Source organism: Mastomys coucha, unplaced genomic scaffold (assembly GCF_008632895.1).
Source record: "Mastomys coucha isolate ucsf_1 unplaced genomic scaffold, UCSF_Mcou_1 pScaffold7, whole genome shotgun sequence".
NCBI lineage: Eukaryota > Metazoa > Chordata > Mammalia > Rodentia > Muridae > Mastomys > Mastomys coucha.
The window spans coordinates 41,680,147-41,704,624 of record NW_022196913.1 but is presented as its reverse complement, the minus strand read 5'-3'; the positions used below and the strand labels follow the sequence as shown (position 1 = coordinate 41,704,624).

Genomic DNA, 24,478 nt, shown 5'->3' with positions numbered 1-24,478 from the left:
CTCCTCCTCCTCCTCCTCCTCCTCCTCCTCCTCCTCCTCCTCTTCCTCTTCCTCTTCCTCATTCTTTTGGTTTTTCAAGAAAGGGTTTCTCTGTTTAGCCCTGGCTGTCCTGGAACTCACTCTGTAGAACAGGCTGGCCTCGAACTCAGAAATCTTCCCGCCTCTGCCTCCCAAGCGATGGGATTAAAGGCGTGTGCCACCACCACCGTTTCTGCTTCTTTACTTGAAGCACAGCTACCTGACATCCCCATCAGGCAGCCCTGTCCCCGGGAGGGCGGGTGGACAGCAGTGACTTTTAGCAAGTTTTGTTCTATTTTCTTTTTCTGAGTTGTTTGTTGCATATGGGTGAGATCTTAGCACAGCAGAGATCATCAGAGAAAACCTGAAAACATGCTGACTCCTTATAGGTTTTTGGAAACTACTGGTTCTTTCTGCTGCCAGTCTTTTGAATAAGATGCTGTTATATGCAGGAAAAAGCCTCCATTAGAATGATCTACACATCTTTCATACAACATCCGTCTAAGGGAGGCTCTCTGCACAGCATTGCCCGGTATTTTTTATGCAACAAATGTTGATGAGTAGGTTGTGAGTTGCGCAAAGGTGAGTAGAGAGAGCCAGGGCTCTGTCTACTGGGACCCCAGTGTCAGGTGCAAGCAGTCAGTAAGGCTTACCTCCTTTCCTTCTTCCACAGAAAGAGAACTTGGGCTGGTCCTCCTCACAAAGGGGATAGGAGTAGTTCAGAATAGAAGAGCCTTTTGCCACAAGAGCTATGTCCAGAAACAGCTTTCTGATGTCATGTCCTATAGAGAAGAACAACTTCAGCACTCCATGTCTTCCCTGCAGGGAGGCAACTCAAGGCTCAACAACACCGTCTAAAGGAACTCCACAGCCTTCAGCCTGCTGTAAGTGGGGGTGAACAGCCCTTCATGACAGAGCAGCATTTCTAGCTTAAGCTTACACCTGTTCAAGATAAGGCAGCTCATTGGCTACATTTCCCTCTTGATGCTCAGCCCTTGGCCCTATCAATGCCTACAAGTCCGGACTTTAGAGTTCCTTAATTCCATACTGCTGTTTATCTGCCATGATAGTAGCAAGGCATGGCTGGGTTGGCATATTCCCACTACTGTTGAGTAGCGGATGCTACACACGGCTCCCCAGGGAATTCCGGCAAACTCTGTGGGCAGAGACCATTTCTTCCTGGCCCCCTTTCCCTTCTTTTGTCTCTCTCCCATTCCTCTTCCAGTCTTTCTTTCCCCACCCATAGCATTTCTCCAGATGCTGTGAGTCCAGATAGTGTGCAGTTATAGGGAGACTCAGTCACATGAGAGTTCTTGGTCTTTGAGAATATTTACTTCAATTTTCTGGAATGATTCTAGGTGCTTGGTTTACTGAATGTTTTGAGAAAACTTGTCTTCTACAAAAGGGGATAGTTTGGTACCTATGACAAACATACTGGTTTACTGTAATGGCAAGGGCAACCAAGAAACTACCAGGAAGTGTGTGGCCTCACAGCCTGGGATGGGAAGAAAGATTTGTCTCCCCCCTCCCCCATGCCCAATTCATAAGAACTTCCATTAGTTGTTTGGGAAGCAAACTAATGTGAGTAACAGACCATGCTGTGGGTAGAGCAGGTTTGTTTGTGGCAAAGTTAATAAACAAGCCTCTTATCTGTATAGCAACCAAACAATACTTTCTTTTTTTGCTGTCTATGGTGACCAGGAATTGACAGTATTGAAATGAGCATCTGGAATGTCTTTAGTACAAAAGCCCAGCATTTCATGACCATGAGGGATTAGCTAGAGAGGGCGTGTGAGAGGTGAAGGTAGGATAGTGGGTGCAGCCTGCTCTGCTAAGTCAACGGGAGTCATCCTATGTGAGAGGAGGAGGAGCCGCTGCTGTGCTTCAAGGCAAGGTAATTGCATCTACTTACTCAGAATGATGCCAAATCTAATGTTAAGATTTGGGTGGATCTGTTTGGAACACTGGTCAATGGAAAGGCCAAAATCCTGTAAGGGATCTGCCAAAGAGGACACGGAGAGATTAGTCATGAGCACACCGCAAACTCATCTGCAAAATCTGCACTAATGATTTTTACAGGACTCACTGAAGTGCTCAATACTTAGAAACACCTGGAACATCTCAGCAGCTCCTCCCAGTCTGTCCACAGTCACTGTCATGCTCACTCTGACAACAGGGCCTCATTAACAGATGACAAGTTTAGTACTTACTGTTTTCATCATTGCTTATGTTCTTTTAGGCCCTTACCTTGATCTTGTTGACAGAGGGAGATGTGCGTAGATGCTCAGTTACAATTCTGTTTTACCTTATGCCACTCTGCCTCATTCAGTGCCCCCTTTTTGCTCTATGCAAGGCATCATGCTAAATAGCTAGGGGCTAAAGATAATGTGTTCCACATGTAATTTTTCTTTCTTCAAATAGCACCTTATGAGCCAGAATAAAGAGCAGAAAGAGCCTCTGTCCCTACCCTGAGGCAGGTGGCAATGTGCAGCACACACACACACACACACACACACACAAACTCCAGTTTGTGATTCACTTTTATACTTTCATTTCAAATGTTTCTTCCTAATTCTTGCCTTTTGTGAAGTTTCCTTCATAGTGTTGAGAGCAGTCGTTTATTCTCTGAATTCAAAAACCCAGTCATATTTGATGTACTCTTCAAATTGTGTAAATATGTCTAGTCATTCTTCAATATCCATGAGAAATGCATCAGGACACCTATATACCAAATCTACAAATGTTTAAGTTCTTGATATAAAGCATCTTATTTCCATAGAATCTATGCAATCCTCACATATATATATATAGAAATACATATATATGTATATATATTCATTTAAAAAATATATCTGTGAATGCCTACATGTTGTATGTGTATCACATGGGTATTTGTGAAGGCCAGAAGAAAGAGTTAGATTTCTAAAACTGGAGTTTACAGACAATTGTGAGCTGCCATGTGGGTGCTGGGAACCCAAAGTGCGTTCTCTGCAAACCCTTTTAACTAAATGAGTCATGGTTCCAGTCTCCTCTCCACACAGATCTTTAAAGTCATTCCTTGGAGACTTACAGTAGTTGTAAGTGATGCAGGCGAATACAGTGTGAATACAAGGTGAATGCAGTGTGAATCATCTTACACTGCTTTGTTCAAGAAACACAGCAAGAAGTCTGTACATGCTCAATATACTCATATTCGAATACTTTAGATCTGTTTTTGGTTGAATCTGAGGATGTGGCAGCTGTGGATATAGAAACCCAACTGTATTGCTTTGTAATTTGCTCCGTGTCTTAGCACCTAATGTAAACTTAGATTTAAGGCAGGAACTAATTTTGTGTCTTTTATTTTTCATTTCCTTTTCCATTGTGCTTCTCACTGGGCCTAAGAGAATGCCATCTCGAGCTGAGAACGTCCTAAGAATTTTTAACTCACATCCTCAGACTCCCCTTTACTCAGTCCACCTGACAGATAGGCACCCCACAGACACACATGATGAATATGAATCTGGGTCGTCCATTAAGTTAGCCACATCTCAGTCTTTGTACTTTGCTTTGTGGGGCTGCTGCCTATCTACAATCATTCCTGTGTTGACTGCAGTCAGGGGACCAGCGAGATATGGAAGCTGGAGCCAGGGACTGGGCTTGTTTAGCAACACTTTTCAGTGGCACTTGGTTCCAATAGATGCTTCTCTTGCACTTTCCTGGAACCACCGGCCAGGCTCAGCTCTGTGAGTCCCTAGACCTCTGCAAAATAGCGCCTCAGAGGTGGTTACTCTTCTCCTGCCTTGGACAGCAAGGTCTGCCTTCCAGGCACTCAGGTTTTCATCCGGCCAACGTTTGCCCTTAGCTCTCCCAGCCCTTGAGGAGGCAACTCTAATTCATTGCCATTTTACTCTTTGGGTTTCTCTTATTTTTCTATTCAGATAATTAACATAGTCTCTATATCGAATTATTTACATTAAAATTAACTGATTAGTTACTACTTCCTCTATAGCAGTAGTTCTCAACCTGTGGCTTGAGGACCATCAGAAAAGGCATGGCCCTAGGAACTGAGACACCGATCAGTAGCCAAATCACTATGATGAAGGAGCAATAAAGATAAATTTATGTTTGGGGGTTCCAAGATCATCAGAAATATGTGTTATCAGATGATCGTGACCCACAGGTTGAGAACCACTGCTCTATAGACGAGACGCTATGCTCTATAGGCTCCAGAGTGGTAGAATCAGGAAGAATCTGGGAAAAGGTGGGACTCTTCCTCCTTTCACAGACTGCAGCATATAGATTCAGAAAAGTTGTATTAGCTTACCTAGATCCCAGTGTGGAAAGCGCCTGAGTCAAGCTGTAAACTCAGCATTAAGAAAAGCACAAAAAAACCCCCACATTGCTGCTTTGTAAGCATTATATATTGGAATCACTAAGTAAATCCTACAATATGCATGCTAATTTCATTTTTGAGATTGCCTGGGATGTTTTCTGTGCAGGTATATGGAATTGGTTATTGCAGTCTTCTACCTGCTTTCTGCAGACAGTTTCTAGGTGATACTTCAGACAGTGTCATGACCATTTACATACTAACCTGAGAGATACATCATTGCATCTGATACCTGTGTTGGCAATGGTCCCTAGACAAGTCCAGCCTGGCAAATCTAACACAGGTATTGTTCCATTTGGTTTGTTCCCTAATTTTCTTAGGGAAAATGTCCTGCTTCTCTCAGATTGTTAAACAGTGGTAGAGATGAAGAAGGCAATTGCTTCTGCTATACACTTAGCACTCAATATTGACAGAAATAGAGGCCACTTAACAAGAGCTGTTTAGGAAAGTGCACCCTCAAAACTGTGCATTAAATTTCCTTCTGGGGCAAAATGAACACAGGTATATATTGCTCAGTTAGCAGTTACAGAATTCCAGAGTGTGTTTATCATCAATATTTTAAAGCTATACATAGGGTGAACTAAAAGGAGGAGAAAGAAATAAAGCCTTTTTTGGTATTAGAAAAATAATTTTAATAAGAGACAAAGTCACAAAGGAATCAGTAGGTTGCTTATCTCCTCTCTCTAAGGAAATCTATATGGAAACAGAAATATTATTTTAAAAGTACTTAGGGAATTTTTTGAGCTTCCCTGGCAGTTTTCTCAAGTTTTTATGCAAGAGTGATGCCTTTGAATGCAACTAGGCAGTCTACAGGAAAGCTATGCAGTCTCTAGGAAAAGCTGACATCACTTCCCTCAAATCCATCCTCACACTAATACCCTGTGTTTTCTTATTTTTTTCTTTGGGTGCTTAGCATGCTCTGAATTATGTGTATTATACACCCTGCCATTATTCTATTAGACATGAACGCCCAGAACCAGGAGCATCATGTCTTAATATTACACTAGCTCCCCTGTGACTGTTGGGAGAAGGAACACTGTAGGTTGTTTGGAATAATGACACTGAGAACCTTAAAGCTGAATAGCTTAACCTCATGATTATTGTCATTTAGTCTCATATAATACTTTGTGGACCACAGAGTGGTAATATGCACCTCCATGTGACAGAAACATCCCTGTAACAATCAGTACTGTGACAGAAGAATTGCTGAATTCTGGGCACTAACTTAAACTCAGTGGAGAAGCATTGACTTAAGGTACTACTTTCTTGTGGACAGGGACCTGTGCAGGACAAGGAAGGGAGTGAAGATGGGGGACTGTAGATGAAGCAGAAGTAGTGAGGTGGACTCAGGGAAAGATGTAGGAACATGGAGGAAACCAGGGTTGAAAGGGATGACTAACCCAAAGCCATGTGAAAGCTACTCTCCTATCTCACAGCCCAACTTGAAAAAAGTAAGTGGAGGGATAATAGAGGACATGGAAAAAGGAAGAAGAGGGGAAATACTGAGAGTTAAAGCATTAATTTGGGATGGAAGGGAAGTGGGGAAGAGGTGGCACAATGGGCAGGTTAACAAAACAAAACAAAACAAAACAAAAGAACACACATGGTACATACTCACTGATAAGTGATATGAGCCCAAAAGCTCAGAATATCCAAGATACAATTCATAGACCACATGAAGTTCAAGAAGAAGGAAGACTAAAGTGTGAGATGCTTCAGTCCTTCATAGAAGGGGGAACAAAATACTCATGGGAGGAAATACAGAGACAAAGTGTGGAGCAGAGACTGAAGGAAAGGCCATCCAGAGACTGTCCCACCTGGGGATCCATCCCATATACAGTCACCAAACCTAGATACTATTGTGGATGCCAACAAGTGTTTGCTGACAGGAGCCTGATATAGCTGTCTCCTGAGAGGCTCTGCCAAAGCCTGACAAATACAGAGACAAATGCTCATAGCCAACCATTGGACTGAGCATGGGGTCCCCAATGGAGAAGTTAGAGAAAGGACTGAAGGAGCTGAAGGGGTTTGCAACCCTATAGGAAGAACAACAATATCAACTAAGCACACCCCTCAACGCTCCCCGGGACTAAACCACCAACCAAAGAGTATACATGGAGCGACCTATTGCTCCAGCTGCATATGTGGCCGAGAACTGTCTTATCTGGCATCAATGGGAGAAGAGGCCCTTGGTCCTGTGAAGGCTCAATGTCCTAGTGTGGGAGAATGCCAGGGCAGTGAGGCAGGAGTGGGTGGGTGGGGGAGCACCCTCGTAGAAGCAGGAGGAGGGTAGAATGGGATGGGGGTTTGTGGAGGGGAAATGGGGAAAGGGGAAAACATTTGAAATGTAAATAAAGAAAATATCCACTAAAAGAAAAGAAAAGAAAAGAAAAAATAAAGGAAAAAAAAGGTAGAAAAGAGAAGAAAAAAGAAAGAAAAACCAAACTACGGATGTAAGTAAAATATAAGGAAAACCTCCTTAGAATGATTGATCCTGGAAGCCCCAGAGACGCCCTAATAGCACGGGTATTGCCATTGCTCTTGTTATCCATCCTAACTACATGGTAGGACCTATTGCTAATGATATCACACGCTCTGGCTTTGCAGGGGAACATGCTTGGTCCTGTACTCCTTGTCAAAAGCTGGTGGCTTGGGAGATTTTAGGCCTTGGTGTAGAGCTGGTTTTTAGTATTTTACTAAATGGTGATGCTGTCAAGTTGTCCTCTATTTATGTTTATAACCATAGGTTTAGGCTGCTCTCAACCCAGAGATCTTTGTTTTGCTGTGAAGAGGAGTCAGTGAAGATATCCATAACTGGTCAAAGTGCATAAAAAACTGAGTGCTCAGCTCTCACTGGGGCATCTATACTAACCCTACCACCACTAAGGTTCAGGGAGGATTAAGGGAGAAGAAGTATGAAGACGATAAGGATTCAGTCAGTGAGGTGGAGTGTTGTCAACTGCGGTCCTTTAGACATGAAGTGGCTATTGCATTCATGATCTTATAGCCACTGCAATCACCTGCACAAGATCTATACAAGATCAAGCTTGCTCAAATTTCAACATAGATGGAGTAAATGACCTCTAGTCTCCACTCTATAGAGAGGAACTATAGGGTAGGTGGTCATTGAGGGACAGAGAGTCATTCTTTATTAAGTTTTGGTCACTGCACTGGTAGGTTTTTCATGTTCCTGTGGACCCATGTACATGTGCATATGGGTATCACATGTATTAAGGTGCAAATTGGTAGGGCATGGGGAAAGTTGTATATGAGGGGTAAATGTGATCATATTTCATTGTATATGTATAAGAAATTCTCAAAATTAAATAAAAATATAAAAAAGAATTACTTTATCACCACAGACTTTACCTATACTCCAAACACCTCAAGACCATCTTCAAAAGAAAGCGTGCTTACATCTTCTAAGTAGTTCTCCTTGGACAGTGATAGAAGTGTTCAAGGGTAAGGGACTTTTCACTGGGCCCATGACTCAAGCAACTCAGATCATCTAGCTTTGAAAATTTAAAACAAGAACAAAAATAATGGAAAGCTTTGTGAGAATTGTTTCCATGCCGTGAGGAGAGTGACAAAGGTCTCCTCCTGCACTGTGGTGAAAGGAGGAAACAAATATTGTTCTGGGAAATTCAAGAGATATCCGTTTTGAAGGTTTTTCCTTCGTCTTCTATGTTACACCCACTTTCCTGTCTATTCATTGGTTTCCATGGCTCCTGCCTAAGCAAAGACAACACTTAGTGAATGAGCCAGCATGACCCCCAAACTGCCTCTGCTGACTTCAGCCACTCTGGAAGACCCTTGAAGGTTCTAGAAGACAGGCTTGTCTCAACCAGGTGGTTGTCAGTCCTGTTGGAGAAGAGGAATGGGCTCTAAGTCAGCAGCTGGTAGCATTTATTTGGCTGACAAAGGTCAACAATACCATATCTGTCTTGGACATTCTGGCATCCTTATGGAGCAGAGCTGTAGAAACCAGTGAGGCATAGAGAGAGCAAGGTTCCAATGAACATCAGCTTTGGAAATTTTCTCATGCTGTAGACTTTATTATTTGTCTGGGCTGACTCAGGTGGTGGCCCAGAAGATGACACCCTGGCTTTTTTACTTTGAATAGTGTGTGTCTGGGGAAGATGAAGCTTTTAACTGGACTTGGTGGGGAAAAAACAAAATGATATTGGAAATGCGATTCTTTAGTTGAGGATGGTGAGGTATGGGGGCATCTCTCTGGTCTTCTCTGTCTCAGGTAGTCCAATGGATGTGTGTCACCAAGTTGTAGAATCTCTGGGCTCCCTGAAGCCTCTGTGTTTCCTGCTGGGTAACTCAAGTCCACAGAACTCATTCAAAGTTCGCCACTGTTCTAGTTTCATTCTGTCACTGGTTTATTTGGCTTATAATTCCAGTCAGTCACTGAGGAGAAATCAAGGCAGAAACATAGTAACTTGTCATATTTCATCTACAGCCAAGGGCAGAAAGTGCAAAATGGATCCTCTCTTGCTTACTTCCTGCAAAACTAGCTTTCTTAACTCTGATATAAGTTATGGGTTGGCTCATAAAACTGCTGCCCACAGTGGGATGAGCCAATTGACAACTGTCTTAGTTAGGGCTACTGTTGTGACAAATTACCATGATCAAGGCAACTTGGGGAGGAAAAATTTTGTCTTTATACTTCCATATCACTGTTCATCATCAAAGGAAGTCAGGAGGAGAAGTCAAACAGGGCAGGAACTAGAGGCAGGAGCTGATGGAGAGTTCATGGAGGGGTGCTGATTACTGGTTTGTCTTCCATAGTGCTTACTCAGCTGGCTTTCTTATAGAAGCCAAGACCACCAGGGGTGGTCCTACCCACAATGGGCTGGGCCCTTCCACATCAATTGCTAATTAAAAAAGTGCTTCTACGACTGCCTATAGAATCATCTTATGGTGGCATTTTCTCAGATAAGGCTCCCTTCTCTCCAGGGACTCTAGTTTGTGTCAAGTTGACATAAAATTAGCCAGCACAACTATGTGAGTCTCTCTAAGACACAGCCCCAGGTTAGCATGATCTAGATTATTCCTCTATAGAGACTCTTTCCCTAGGTGATTCTAAGTAGTAGCAAGTTGGCATTAAAACTAATCATCACACCAAGTTTTACAGTTGTGTGTGTGTGTGTATGTTTCTTGCCCTTGCCTCTAGTTCTACTGCTTGGATTTAAAACCCGTTGGAAATTGACTGACTTTCTCCCATGGAGGAGGAATTCTCTTTAAAAAGTCACCAAGAGAAGGGGTAGTACCTAACCTACCTCATTTCCACCAATTTTCCTTGAGCTTTGTCTAAAGCCAGGTTCAAGCTTCTGTACTTCCTGCTCTGGGAAGGCAAACTCTCTCTTTCCCTTCTTTCTCTTCTCCCTTCACTTCTTTTTCCTACTCTGCTCCTTGCTTTCCTTGATCTTTCTCTCCCTACCTCTCTTTCTTTTCCCCTGACACACACCCTCCAGGGCTTATACCTGATCTCATTCTAAGGCTCCAAACACCAACTTTCCCCTTAATGGATTAAACCTCTGTGTTCATTCTTACTTCTTCTTGAGATCTGGTTTTGCTTCCTGCATGCACTGTTAGCAGAAAACAGGCTGACCCAGGAAAATGCTAACATGAGGGCTAAGGATGCTAATGTGCTTGGCCACTTTCCAATAAATAAATTAGTGAAAGGTTTATACCTCACATAGTAAAAACTCTAATTATCTCTCTCTTGTAGTCTCTCCCTGCACATCTGGCTCAACCACACCTCTCCAGTATGCCCTCAGAGTCTCTAGTTTGCCCTTCCTCTGGCATCTCACAGTCTATTGTATATGTAATCATCATGCCTCTATCATCCTTAATCAGTGTAGAAGTTAAGGCTCTATTGTTCTTCCTTGTGGCCCAGGATAGCTGTAGAAGGGGCTCGATAAATACTCAAACATTTATGCATGTATGGCATTTTAAGATTTCTTCTGGTGAACTTTTTTTGTAACTCAGTTGTGCCATCCTCTGACATAAATTTTGTTGCAATGTCCCAAAGCAGGACACACCCACTTCCAGGTATAAGCCGTCATGTTAGGAATTGTGTTTTATTTATTCATGTTCAGATATAACTGGTGTCTGTGTTAGTGGACATGCCCAAGTTGGTTGGATATGTAAACAAAAGGACGAAGTTGGTGATTTGACAAGAGCAGAAGATGTTAGGCAGTGGAGCCTTGCGTTCTCAGCCTTGGCTTTGGTAAGTGCTAGCAATTACATTTGAGGCCTAGTTGGGAGGTTTGGGATAACTTTTTTTTTTAACCGATTTAGCTCTCCAGGAAGCTTCGAGTGCATTAACTTTTCTTGACAACAATGGAAATATTTACTTTAGTGTTTGAGATAGTGTTTCTGGATATGTTTGGACAGCTAGTAGTCCAAGGTCAGACGTGGAAGACGTTCCTCTGTATCTTTCACCAGATAATAACAAACAAACCTTATTTAGACATTATCCATTAGGCTTCCTGGTTACCAATTCTGCAAGCTTGTGTTCTGTTCATGATTAAACTCTAGTCTGTGTTGAAAGTTTCCTTTCTCATCTGGTGGTTTTGACTGGGGTCTTAACCCTCTTGTATCAATTCATACGATATCATTCGAGGGTCAGTGTAGGTCCATCAGTGATGATGATGGCATAAGGCTTGGGTGAGACACCATTGCTAGAATTCATCCACAGCGGCTCAAAGCCAACTTTCATCTTTTTTGTTTGTAAAGTTATTGTTTTGCCTGCACACCCTCCCCCATCCCCCTGCTTCTTTGTACTATAGGAAAAAAGTAAGTCTGTCGTGGGTGGATGTATTCTAGTGGTGTTTTCCTGATCTCTTCTTTTTCCCACTTGTCAAATCTCATTATTAGAGACTAGCCTAGCAAGGCCCCAGTGGCTCACTTTCAAATGATACTAGCTCTGTTCCCATTCAAGTTTCTTCTCCCAGTGTGTCATAGGGAATTTACTTATTCAAAATTGCACCTTCAATGCGGTTGCTTCTGTTTTCATTTGAGATATTTAGATGCTTAGATATGAATCTTTGCTTTAAATGCAAAAAAAAAAAAAAACCCAGCATTAACACCATCATCACAGTGTACTGTTAGTGAGTTGAGGGCTTAAACATTTCAATGCTGTGTAGGCCGTTTGGTAATGGTGGCCAGTGTGCTTTTGAGTGTAAAGGAATGTTTGGGTAGCCGATGAAAAATCCTGGAGCCTTTTACTATTTTCTTTTCAATTGTAAAATAAGTGAAAGTCATTAATAATAGCTTTTTAATGAGAGAAAAGAGGAGGGATACATATAGTACTCTTGGCTTCAGAACAACTGAAGGGTACCTTCCCCCAGCAGGGGGAGGGAATGGTTTGTTTTGTGTTATAATACAGTGGCCCCTCCTCTGCATTTTGTTTTCCATGTTTGTCATTACTTATGATTAGTTATTGTCCAAAATTATTAATTGGAAAATGTTCCAAAGTATACAGTAGGTAATTTTCAAGTTGGTGCCATTGCGTGCCGAGACAGACTCTCAACACATTCCCTTTGGAGGTGAACTGGTCTTTCGTCTGGCATATCTATATTGTATACATCACCCACCACTTAGCAGCTATCTTGGTTATAAAACCTACTCCCTCAGCAATATAGTAGGTTCATGTAATCCTTATTTGACTTAACAATGACCTTGAAGCAAAAGAGCAATGATGCTAAAACTTCAGACATGCTGTCAAGAAGCTTTAAAGTACTATTGTTAAAAAAATGAGCATTTTTGATACAGAAAACAAATCACATGCTGAGGTGACTAAGATCTACATAAAGATGAAACACAGAATATATGCACACAGAATTAAGCCTTCTCCCTTGCTTTACATCCATTAGAAGACTCTAGACTACATTCTCTAAGAAGAGGAAACTAAATAGGATTATATTGGGTGTGACTCTGGTTCCGAGTGCTCTCTCCCACCAAAGATGGCTGGGTCAATGGCTGTGAATACACCAGTGTCTGAGTCCATTTAGCCATTCTGACCTAATATGTCTGGATGCTGCCTCAGCACAGAGATTTTTAACAGTCCCTGGGTGATTTAATTAGTAAACTACTGTTTTAAGCCACATGGGCCTTTTTGCTAATCTCCTTGGTGAACAATTTTGTAGACAGGTCTCAAAAGCTTCCCATGGGAATTCTTCCCACCCAGACCAATGATTATCTATGCCTGGCTTCCTCTCTCCCTCTCTGTTCATCTTACTGATTTCTGTCTCTAGAGAGACCGTGTTTCCTCTATTCAACATGTCTAGGAGTGTAAGCCACTGGGACCCCAGCAATTAACCCAGGTGGCTTCTCCAGAACTCTTCGAAGAAAGGCACACATCTGTTTGGTGAAATTCTTGTAAAATGGTCTTAAGAACTTTTCTTCTTCTGTTACTCGAGCATCCTCTCTCTGCTAGTGTCATACTAGCCACGGAAAGGCCTAACATAAGAGGTCCAGGAAGGGAGAAGACAGAGCTACAAGGGGAAATGATGATAATCAATGGAGGGTGGTGAGGAACCAAGTATAGGATGCATCTGTAAGAACTTCCCAGTGTGGAGAAGATGGGAAGTAGTAGAAGCTTATGCAGATGGCAGTGGAAGGCTTGGGGGACAGGGCCAAACTGGAGAGGACTGGGGCATCTTCAATATATATATATATATATATGTATATATATATATATGTATATATATATATATGAGAGATTCATTGTAATAATTTACAGTCTGTAGTCTTGCTAATCCACCAACAGCTGGCTGTGAAAGTCCAAGAATCTAGTAGTTGCTTAGTCCACAAGGCTGGGTGTCTCAGCTGGTCTCCTGAAGAAGTAGGCTCCAATGCCAGTGAAGAAATGGATGTGCTAGCAAGGTGAGGGCAATGAGGCAAAGAGCAAATGCTTCCATCTTCTATGTTCTTATATAGGCTTCCAGTAGAAGGCTTGGCATATACTAATGGTGTGTCTTCCTGCCTCAAGATCCTGACCAAAGATGTGTATCTTCTTGCCTCAAGGGTCTGGTCCAGAAGTTCATTAATCCACTTCAAACAAGCCAAAAAAAAAAAAAATATCTTACAGGTGTGATCTCCATTCCTGAATTATAGTTCATTCCAGATGTAGTCAGGTTGACAAGCAATAACAGCCATCACAAACACTCACTGTTGAATGAACTTAGGTAAAGTTAGGGAAACCAATGACTAACTACAGTGTTATTGCACTAAAGTTCCACTTGGCAAACTAATTAGCTCCTTGGACTTACTTACAGAGCATGTATTCCTTACAGAGTTACCTATTGGAGCATAGGTGACCCTAGAGTTACCAAAAAGTCTCCCTTCAGCGTGCTGCATGGATGGAGTCCCCCCTTTCGTTAGCCTTCCACACTGTGTACTCTATCACTGCCTAAGAGTATGAAATCACATGCAGCTTAGGCAGAATTACATGCAGCTAGAAGGGAAGTGTAGGAAGGCCATGGCTTGAATCTCAGACAGGTATCTACTGACTCTCCTCACCCTCTCCTCTTATGAAAGAATGTCAATAAGCTCGATCTCGAAGGTCTCTTGCAACTAGTCATGGCTGTTCTGATGAAGAGTTATGGCTGTCAGGCTCAGAGGACATTGGTCTACACCACACAGGAACCACAAATTTCCCAGAGTTGCTTCCAGAAAAGACCCACAGGCTATGACATTTGGCTGCTTCCTGTCTATACTGATAAATCTACCATCAACTCACAGACTGGTTTTTATATTGTGCCTTTTTCTTTCTCTGGAATGAATACTCACGAGTGGGATTTCTGAGTGATATGGCAAGAGTGTGTTCAGTTCCCTTAGACACTGCCCAGCTACTTTCTACAGTGGCAGTGGATTTGAAGCTCTCCTTCCAGGAGGGGCCCAGAAGGCAGGGTCCACTTGAAAGAAACTCTTGCTAGAGAAGTAGGTTCCCGAGGGAGAAATCACAGGAGCCTGGTAGTCCAAGGTATATTTAAGAACTTCCTGAGAACTTTTATGCCTACCCAGACCTTGAAGAACCAAACACAAGACTGCCTTTGGGTGCCACAGGGGTGGACATGTTAACTCAGCAGGACACAAGGTCATTCAAGACCTCTAGCATCTTCCTTTCTTCCTGAGGCTCTGTTTAGGGTCCTGACACAATTTTGGCTACACTCTGATGTCTAATGCCTGAGTATTAATTATTAAGATGTATTTCCCAAATGCTTTTGATCGTGGAACCAGCCTGATGTGTTTTCTGTTATGTCTGTATATATAGTAATGAATTGTCCACTGCTGTCTCCAATCCCTCAGCCTACTCATAAGAGGAAAAAGATCAATTTACACTTTTTCCAGAAAGCAGTCCTGGTGATGGAGATGACTCATAGTGAGAGCCTCCTTTTCTGTGTTAGCGTGTCTCAGAGGACCACTGAGGATGATACTTGTGAACAAGGCTGCCTCTGATTTAAGACTAGAGTGCCTCTACCAAGTAGCCCTGGATTCAAGGAATATATAGCAGCAGATATCCAAAGTGTATAAAAGTCCATTATCTCCCAGGTGTGAGCCCCCAGGCTTCTTAGAGCTATAGTGCAGCTTTCCAAAGGAGTTGAAGATGTCCACTGGGAATGCATCTCAGGATATCATGAACTGAAATCAGGGGAAATGAATTCTTCCTGCATCTCTTACCTCAATGAAAACAAGTCAGACTGAATCCATCAGATGCCTGGCTCAGCCAACGGGCTGTCTTCCTTCCAGAGAGGAGAGAGATGCTTCCCTGGGAAACTATCCTTGCTGATTGCATCTTATAATTGGTGGAGCAAAGTGCATGGAGAACAGAGTCCCAGCGGGGCAGGAGTGATGCAGGATTACAAGCTCCTGCAAGTCTGGGCTGGAGGAGGAAAAGAACAGTTGCTGGAGGCTGTGCTCCTGTGCCAGCAAAACAACTTCTTAACAGAGTAGAAGTTCACTTCTCTGTCTCCCCAATCAACAAGTCCTATCACTATTCAATCTCTTTCTCATTAGAGGATAAAAAATTGGTTCTCATAATAAATATATAAAGGATTACATGGAAAGATAGAAAGCTGCCACAGAAAAGAAGCTGGTAAATTGAGCCTCAGATGAACCAAGGAGAACTGTGAACAGTTGAATAGTTGTAGTCTCCAGCTCCATATATCTTTTGGACACCCTCCGGAATTAATCACACAGTAAGGGTTGGAGATGAACTTGGCTTCACTGCTAAGTTGCAAGAAGCTGGACAACATTCTGTTGTCTCCTTAACATCATTTCTGTAACCATTTGGATACTGTTCAGCCTGCTCTTACCGTCTGCTCACGCGTTTTCAGGGCATAACTTAGAAACTGTTAGTATGCATAGAAACATCCCTAGATGAGTCTTGATGTTGCTAGAGCTAAATACCTTTGTCTCAGCTTCTGCTTCAAAAAAGTGGACAAATCAAATACCTGGGTATTTGCACATTCACACAGAGCATGAGAGACAGAGACAAGATAGAAGGCCACAAGTTTGAAGAACGTTTGGGCTACGTGGAAAGTTACAGGTAGATCTAGCTATATATGACTCTGTCTCAAAATAAAACAGCAAAAACAAAACAAAACAAAAAAAATGATGTTCATAGTAGTTTATAAGGACAAAAGCTTGGGCAGTCTATGGATGCATCAGGAAAAGATCAGTTGTAGTCTGCACACATAATAACACACTCTACAGATGAGAAATACTTTCCCTGGATGGAACATATTAGCTGCCCCCTTAAAAAGTGTATTAAGTTTGTCTCCAGAGAAGCTGTGAGTTCAGCACTCACTCACAGCACTCACTCACTGCACTAATTGGTTGACTAGGTTTTTCCATGTGGATGGTCATATTGGATGCACATTGTACAATTTTTATATGTTTTGCTTACCTCTAAAGTCCCTAAATACATTTTATCTCACTATTCTGGTAGGGGCCTTCCGTGGGATGTTGAATCGAAGAGACGGTGGGCATTTTTACTGTGTTTCTAATTTTAAACAAGAAGAGTTTTATAGTTTGCCATTAAATATAACACCCACTGCAGAGTCGTAGTCTAGATAGATTTCTTAGGAGATAGATAGCTCCTTTTAAAAAGTCAGTCTGGCTTTCTTGGGTATTTTTTAAAATCTGATTAATTTGGTCAATTTTTATTCATCATGACCTACTTTCCCCTAAGAATTGACTTCTACTATGATTGCTCGGAAGTGCTCTAGATTTTGTTTAGCAAAAAGATCTTTAATTCTCTCTCATTACTGATGGGAATTATATATATATATATATATATACATATATATATATATATGTATATATATATATATATATATAATTCTAGATTGGTAGATTGGTGGTTCTTTTTTTTTTTCTTTTCTGGAGGGTGTTGATAATACTCTTTATAAGTCTGGCCTCAGTCTAATTGTGATCTATTGTTAGGCAATTTGTTTTCCTTTTGTAGATCATTGAATCTCTCTTGAGAACCTACATAGGGAACCTGAAAATGCATACCTTTCAGAGTTCTAGAAAGGAAATCAGTGTCTTTACTTAGAACTTGCCTTTTCCTTAGTTTCTTCTGTTGTAGCTTATATTTTCCATCTCTTACTTATTCTTCCATGGTTTATATTGAATAATATAACTCTCAAAAATCTCTCCAGCTATTTTAAAAAATTATTTATTATTTATTTAATGTATATGAGTACACTGTAGCTACTTTCAGACACACCAGAAGAGGGCATTGAATCCCATTACAGATGGTTATGAATCATCATATGGTTGCTGGGAACTGGACTCAGAATCTCTGGAAGAGCAGTTAGTGCTCTTAACCACTGAGTCATTTCTCCAGCCCTCTCCAGCTATTCTTAAAGCTCCATTTTAACTTAGCAACTGTTCTTTATTTCAGCCATTAACTATTCCATAATAAATGGCTTTCTTTTGTCAAATTTCCCTGGTATTTATTGATATTGTATTTTTCTTTTCTCATATTTTGAAATCCCCACTTCTAATTCTTTAAACAGTTATGTTATTATTCATACTATGTGTCTGTATTTCTAAATTCTAATATCTCTCAGGGTATGTCTCCTGCATTTGAGTTCTCTGCCAACTATAATTTATTTCCTTCTGTTTTTAGATTTTGGACTCTGAGCTCATGGAATCTTTAGCATACCAGTGAAACATAAACTCAGGGTGTTTGTTTCTCTGCCAATACACTCCAGATGTTCCCAATCAAAAACCACTTTAATTTCTGGGCTTGGGATTTCCTGAATCTGAAAGAGTACATATATATCTGGGCCCAAGTGTGTGTGTGTTATCATATCTGGAACTGCTCACTCTCACCGATATTTTCCCTAGTGACCTGGCAGAGTTAGCTATATCTCCTTGTCTAGTAGCAATTTGGTTTTGCTCATTTAAAAATAGATTTATGGCTACTGCACATAGAAGAATGAATCTTCAGGAAGGGTCAAGTTTCTGTCTTATGTGATGCAGGTCAATGTTGCAAACTATGGGACAGTCATTAACATCTTACTTCCAGTTGATAGAAAGTGACTGGTTCTCTGAGGATACTCAGAGCTTCAGTATCCTTTCTTAACTCTGTTTTTGTTGTTGTTGTTGTTTTATGGCTTTGTAGTTGACCTTGCTCCCATAGCCCTTTCAATACAAGCTCAGATATGCACTAAAAATGATTTGTGCCCCATGGTACCCCTTATATTCAGATATTATCCAGGAAGACAGATTTCTACAATAGCTTTCAGGAAATTGACCATTCATTCCATACAGCTTTCTTATATAGATTATCTTTTTAGTGAGTGATGTAAATATCTCTTTCAGCAGTGTCCTGTTCATCACCATATTTATGTGAATTCAATAATTCAATGTTCAAGGGGATTACAGCATTACAGCAGAGCACTAGTCTAAATGCTAACGCCTTAAGGCAGCGGTACAGGAGGGTAAAGATTCCAGGAGGTGGTTAGGCACTAAATCTTTCATGAGTGGGATTAGTTAGTACTTTACAAAAGATGCCCAAGGAAACTTGTATGCCCCTTCCATCATGAGGGCAAAATCAGAAGGTAGCATCTATGAGGCTAAGCTCAAGCTCTCGGGAGATGTTAAAGTCACTATTACCTTGGATTCTTAGCCATTATCTACTTAACCAATATAACTCAATGAAATTACATATGCCTGTTGATACAATAGTGGCGTGGCTGTGATGATGGGTATCCAATTGTTTTCTAATCATGTTTGATGCCCACTCCATAGAAAGGGGTTCATGACCAATTGAATAAATAAATTATAACTGAACAGTAGAATTGTACTGCACACAAATCACCCAAACTAAGATACTTTGTTTTGGCTTGAATGAACTAAAAGCCATAGATAGCATTTAATGCCACCAAAGATTTCCTCCTGCAGACTCTTGGATCTTTCTGCTTATACACCCATTGCTGTAGGAGTAAGCCTGCTTATTAACACAGTTAAGGTGGAAGTGTTGAGAACCAGTGTGCCTGGGAATAGCTCCTGGGAGTTGACAGATCAATATCACAGCTCTTGCGGTTTTTGAGGTATCACCCACAGGGTCTTCCCGAAGTCCCCAGTAGAATTGAACTTCTTTTCTCACAGTGGCCACTTGGATTGGCCTTATTTTCTTTCATGTCCAAGTTTCTCATTTTCATCTGGGGGTTTCCTAGGGAACAGTTCTTAACAGTTCTGAAATAAATTTGTACTCTGCCTTGTTTTAGCAGCCATTCCAGATAAACCTTTAACATCAGCAATATCCAAGCCAATCTTTCTAGTTTGTGTTGAGTACAGGCTGTACATTTTGTTCTAAAATAAGTCAGATGTGGCTTCATCTCTAGCATAATTTATGGTTGCTTTCTTATTTTTCATTCCTTTTAAGAAATGGATTTATTTCAACTTTCCAGGCAAGATGTGCCTAGTCACGGTGCAATAGTGGCATGATTGTGACGTAAACGAAACTTCTGTTTGATTCAGAGGCTCCCTCCACAGGAGAGAATTCCTACCTGGTACTGGGGAGCCACTCAAAGGTCTCTAGCTGGAGTGGTCATAGGCAACAGTGTTAAATATCCTACCTTCGTTTTGCTAAATGGCCACACTGTCTTACAGGGATGTCGAGGTTCTGACATCCATCAACTCACAGCTGGAGTTGCATCCATAGGGTCTTCCCAACACCAGAGCCTACAAAGATTAAGTCATAGTTGTACCTTGAGCTCAAGGAGCACAGCCAGAGCCAGGGAACAGTTAGCAGTGGTCAAACTTCTGGAAGAGGAAATCATTGTCTTCAGTGATGGTAGCTCTGGGTGAATTAGTCTCGCTCCAGTGGAGAGCTTCACCACTGTGCCGACAGGAGTGGCTCTGGTTAAACCCGGTGGGTTATGAAGCCAACCTCCAAAAGATATGAAAATGGGATGGGGACTTAGTGGGAGGAGAGAGAGTTTGTGGGGACTGGCAGGAGTAAGAGGGGGGATGACCGAGTGTGACCAGACCATATTGCATACAAAACGGTCAAAGAATAAATTAATTTTAAAATTAAAACAAAATATAGTTTCATGACGTTTGTACGTATCAAGAAGCATTTTAATAGACTTGGGTCAAAATTAGTACTCAATGGAGCCAGCATGAACTAGACGGACTTGAACACCTGGTGGTTGGGCTGATGAGATTACTGCTAACTAAACAAGGGGACGCAGAGCTATTTTATGTTTGGAACCCTTAGAGGATTCATGTGGAGGCTTCCTTGACACAAAGGGTGATGTGATGGTCAAACTGGCCTTGAGGTGCTCTTTGAGATGCTGTGCAGACCTCAGGGTTGTGGGGGTAGCAGGAAGGGACTGGCGTTGAAGGGCATGACCCCACTGAACCCTTCCCTCTCGAGCAAAGGGTGGCACTTCATGTTGTTTGTGGCTTCCAGGTATGTTTTGTTGATTTCATCGGGCTCAAAACCAGGCTGTTTTCCATAGATGTACATTAGGACCTTGCATCCGTGGGTTAGGTCTTGGATTCCTCTTGAAAAATTAGGAGTAAGAAGACATCTCCGACCTCACTGTTCTATATAGTTATTAGATGGAGATCACTCTCAGAATTCCGTTGGGAATGAGGCGGGTGCTCAAGAATTCACATTGTAAATCACAATTAGCCCTCCCCATTAGTTACAGACACAAACTTTTTAATGATGGGGCCACAGCCTTATGACCTCAGCAGAGGCGGTCATAAAGGTTGAAAGGGCATGTAATCCCCCAACCTATCAACACCCCAGCTTAGCAGCAGAGTGTACTATAGAGCATCCTTCCTCCTGTAACTGGGCTGGCTGACTGGCAAACGAGGCTCACAGCTACCTTTGTTCATCTGAAAAAGGCACCACATCACATTATCTCTAGATGAGGAAAAGATGTGGATTCATGGCCCTTGTGCTTCTGACTCCAGCTCCAACAGCTCTGACAGATGTGAAATATAGGCTCACAGCTTAGCAGGAGAGCAGCAGCTACAAGAGCTTAACATTCCTTCATGCTCTTGCCATTTTTCTTTTTCTTTTCTTTTTTCCGTTTTTTTTTTTTCAAGACAGGGTTTCTCTGTGTAGTCCTGGCTGTCCTGGAACTCACTCTGTAGACCAGGCTGGCCTCGAACTCAGAAATCCGCCCGCCTCTGCTTCCCAAGTGCTGGGATTAAAGGCGTGCGCCACCACTGTCTCGCGCCTGCCATTTTTCTTGAGGCTCAATTGCCCCAGGAGGGGAAAGCCTGCTCTCAGATAACACACAGAGGGGCTACCTGCTCCTTCTGCTTGCTGGTTCTGAAATCTCAGGCCCAGTTTTGGTAAGACCCTGGACCAAATGAATCAAAAGTGACGGTTTTCTCCTCAAGTTTGTTTGGAAAACACCAACACTTATTTGTCTACTAATACCCATTTATGTAGTCAAAATTTAATCCACATGTGAGGCGGAAAAGCTATTTCTGCCATTGGAAATGACCTTCTTGCCCACTCTACTCTTCTTGGGTTCCAAACAGCACAAGATGGGTCTGCCTGGAACTTAGTCTCCCTCTTAGAACACCCTTCCTCCAATGATTCAGATCCAAGGCAGGTAACCCCAGTAGAGGGCATGGTCATGGTAGCCTTTGGGTCTGATGGCTGTGGTTGGTTGTCTATGGCTAGCTTTTTCACAGATGGAGAAAGGAACAGAAGATGCAGGCTCTGGGGTCACACTTTCAGGCTCAAGGGCCCAAGCCGCTGTAATAACTTTCACAGCTCTCCACTGACACAGTGTGTGTTTACTTTAAGCTGTTAGGTTCCCAAGGGAGTTTCCTATCACAGAAGATGCATCCCTTTCTCTAAACAAGCATTTTCCCTTCTGATACTCTGAAAAAAAAAAAAAAAACCAAACCAGTATCTGCTTGCCCTCTGCAGCTTAATGCTTTGCAATTTGTTACCATCACGAACAAGTAATATTAAAGTGGAAAATTCTAGAAACAAGCCATTTCTAAGCTGTAAATTGTACACTATTCTGAGCAGCACAGTGAACTCCCAGGCCATCCACTCTGTCCCACCTATGGGCAGCACATCCATCTTGTAGGAGGGACTCACTGTGTGGCCATTTCAGTTATCATATTGGTTGTCACAAAATCAGAGTACTTTGCACTCAAATGACTGTCATCCTATTTTGTAATGTCCCTGATGTGTGAGAGTAGTGATGGTGGCAATTTAATCAGAAAGTGTTATTGTTAAAATGATTTTATTACTAGTTGCTAGTTGTTGCTTTTACTGGGCCTATTTATAAATTAAACTTTGTCATAGGTATATGTGTGTAGAAAAAGCCAAGTACACATGAGGTCAGCACTCTATGACTGCAACCATCTACTTGGGTTCTTAAACCATGTCACGAGTAAAGGGGGAAATAACACGTGCCATTCCCCTGTGAAGTCCACAATATAGTACTTTTACAAAATTTTTGTTCTTCTCAATCAGAGCTGAGACCCATGGATCATTTGCAACTGTAAAGAGTCATAATTTATGGGGCTTGGGGCAGGAAAGGACCTGGACAAATTATTTTACAAGATGAGCTTTCTGGAAAGAGGAAATTTTGTCCTTTGGAGACTTAGGTCTGGTCTTGGTTTATGTGGTAGCTCTGATGTGAAACTGGGTGAGTTCTCTGGGTGGTTTTATGCTTGAAGAGGAAACTGAGCTTGCCCAGGAGGGTCCTATTGTATTCGTCTATTGATTGGCTCCATGACCAACTACAGTTAGAAATGCTGCCTTTCAGGCTCAGAGGTCCCCCTTTTCAACAGGGGGGAGTTAGATTGAAACCTCAAGGCTCTACAGGGCCTAGCCTTATTCCAGTCCATAAAAGAACCCCTGGTTTGCCTATCAGAGGGGCTGGCAGGAGACTAACCCGTCCTGAAAAATGCCAGGCTTTGGGGTGCTGGTGGGTGATTAGTCAGCGAGTGACAACTTTCCTACACCCCAGTGTTTCACCAGGAGCTACAGACAGACTGCCAAAACCAACAGTTCTGCCTTGGGAGACACGGAATTCATCTCTGAGAGCTGCCCAGCCCCTCATTCCATGCAGGGGCATGTTTCCTTCTCATCCTGTCCACTGTAGTGATGATGATCTAGACCAATGTCCTCCATGTCTGTACTTCAGGCAGTCTATCATGACCTGCAATGCCTGTGAGAGACAGAGAGTACCTACCAGTCAGGAAGAATACTGCAGTGTCTTAGCTGACTGTGACTAGTCGTGAGTGGTACTAGGAAGCTGCTGGTGTTGTATGAAATCTGGCAATCTGACGTCTCTGAGATCTCATGTCTCATGGTTCTGTCTCTAGGGGTTACTTAGCAGGCGTGTGTGAGTGACAACAAAGACGGGAAGGAAACTGGGTCACATCCTGAGCACTTCGTGTGCACGGAGCCTCAGTCTCAGTTATTTGGAATTCAGAATGCTTTTATCCATATGGACAGACCAGAGAGAACTCCGAAGTTTTCTCTATCTTTGAACATGTGTAGGAGTGAGGACAAAGAGTTGTGAATGAGCCAGACAGACTTAGCAAAAAATAGAAGGGTGGATCAGTTCAAGTGGTCCCATCTAAAAATCTAGTAGATGTGTTAAGGATATCGCTTGTTGCCGGTGCTTGCCTGGCACACACAGGGCTCAGAGTTCCTTCCCCAGCACACTTCCCCAAAGTCAAGAGAAAGTTGGACTGGCACCAGCAATTACAGGATATACAAGAAGAAAGACAGCTTAATGCTAATCATGAGTCAGCTCATCTTTATAAAGATGAGTTTTAATCATGCAGACAAGCTCTATCCTCTCGTTTAAATGACCCCTTGATTTTTTAATTGAGATGTCCACAGTAGACCTAAGCTTCTAAGCATAGGATCATGGCAGGGTGCTGAATTGCAAAACAATGACCCTGCAGACTTCAGTGTACTTTTAAAAGAGGAAATGGCAGGGCCGTAGGAGTTCTGTGGGAAGAAGAATTTTCAGAGGTTTTCAAGTTGTGGCAGAAAGCGTTATGGCCAAGAGAACTTAAGCCAATGACTGGTGACAGAGCCGAGAATCGACTGGTTGGTAAGTCAGAAAAAACTCCATGTATTCACATGCTAGATACCCAAAGAAATACCCCAATACATACCCCCAACAACTGTAAGAAATCATATGTCTTATAGATAAGAGTGATCATGCTGGTGCCATGGTCTATACCTACAATATCAGTTACTCAGGAAGCTGAGACAGGAGGATCGAGAGACTGGGGCAGCACTGGAGGGTGGTCAATCAAATTTAAAAAAGAACAAGAAGAGGAGAAAATGAGTAAGTGTCAATACAAAGAGGAAAAAAAAATAGACCCATGGAACCAGTGTTTAGAAACAAGTTTAAGAAACATCATAGTGAAATTATTTTGTGATAGTCAGTGTGTGATAGACACACTTCCTCTGCTATTCAATGCTTTAAAGGCATCAGGAAAAGTCTGCTGTAGTCTACCAAACACTTAAGGAAATCCCATTGATAAATTTGTGAATAATGTGCATGTCTGCAAAAACTTGTTAAACGAACAACACAT

The 24,478-nt window shown here is 42.1% G+C and overlaps 1 protein-coding gene and 1 long non-coding RNA gene across 5 annotated transcripts in view; both read right to left on the bottom strand.

The window, feature by feature from the left end:
* Ly86 (lymphocyte antigen 86) overlaps window positions 1–24,478 on the bottom strand; it is a 71,251-nt gene that overhangs the window by 35,410 nt on the left and 11,363 nt on the right. For all 4 annotated transcript variants that reach the window (XM_031358382.1, XM_031358385.1, XM_031358383.1 and 1 more), the window contains exons 2-3: window positions 1,931–2,017; window positions 672–800 (exon numbers count right to left, since the gene is read on the bottom strand). In XM_031358382.1, the coding sequence (XP_031214242.1) occupies window positions 672–800; window positions 1,931–2,017 (216 nt within the window). The remainder of the gene's footprint in view (window positions 1–671; window positions 801–1,930; window positions 2,018–24,478) is intronic.
* On the bottom strand, window positions 11,662–16,659 carry LOC116081737. The gene is made up of 2 exons (XR_004114985.1): window positions 15,089–16,659; window positions 11,662–13,459 (listed from the first exon to the last, which is right to left on the bottom strand). It is a non-coding gene; the product is annotated as an uncharacterized LOC116081737 (long non-coding RNA).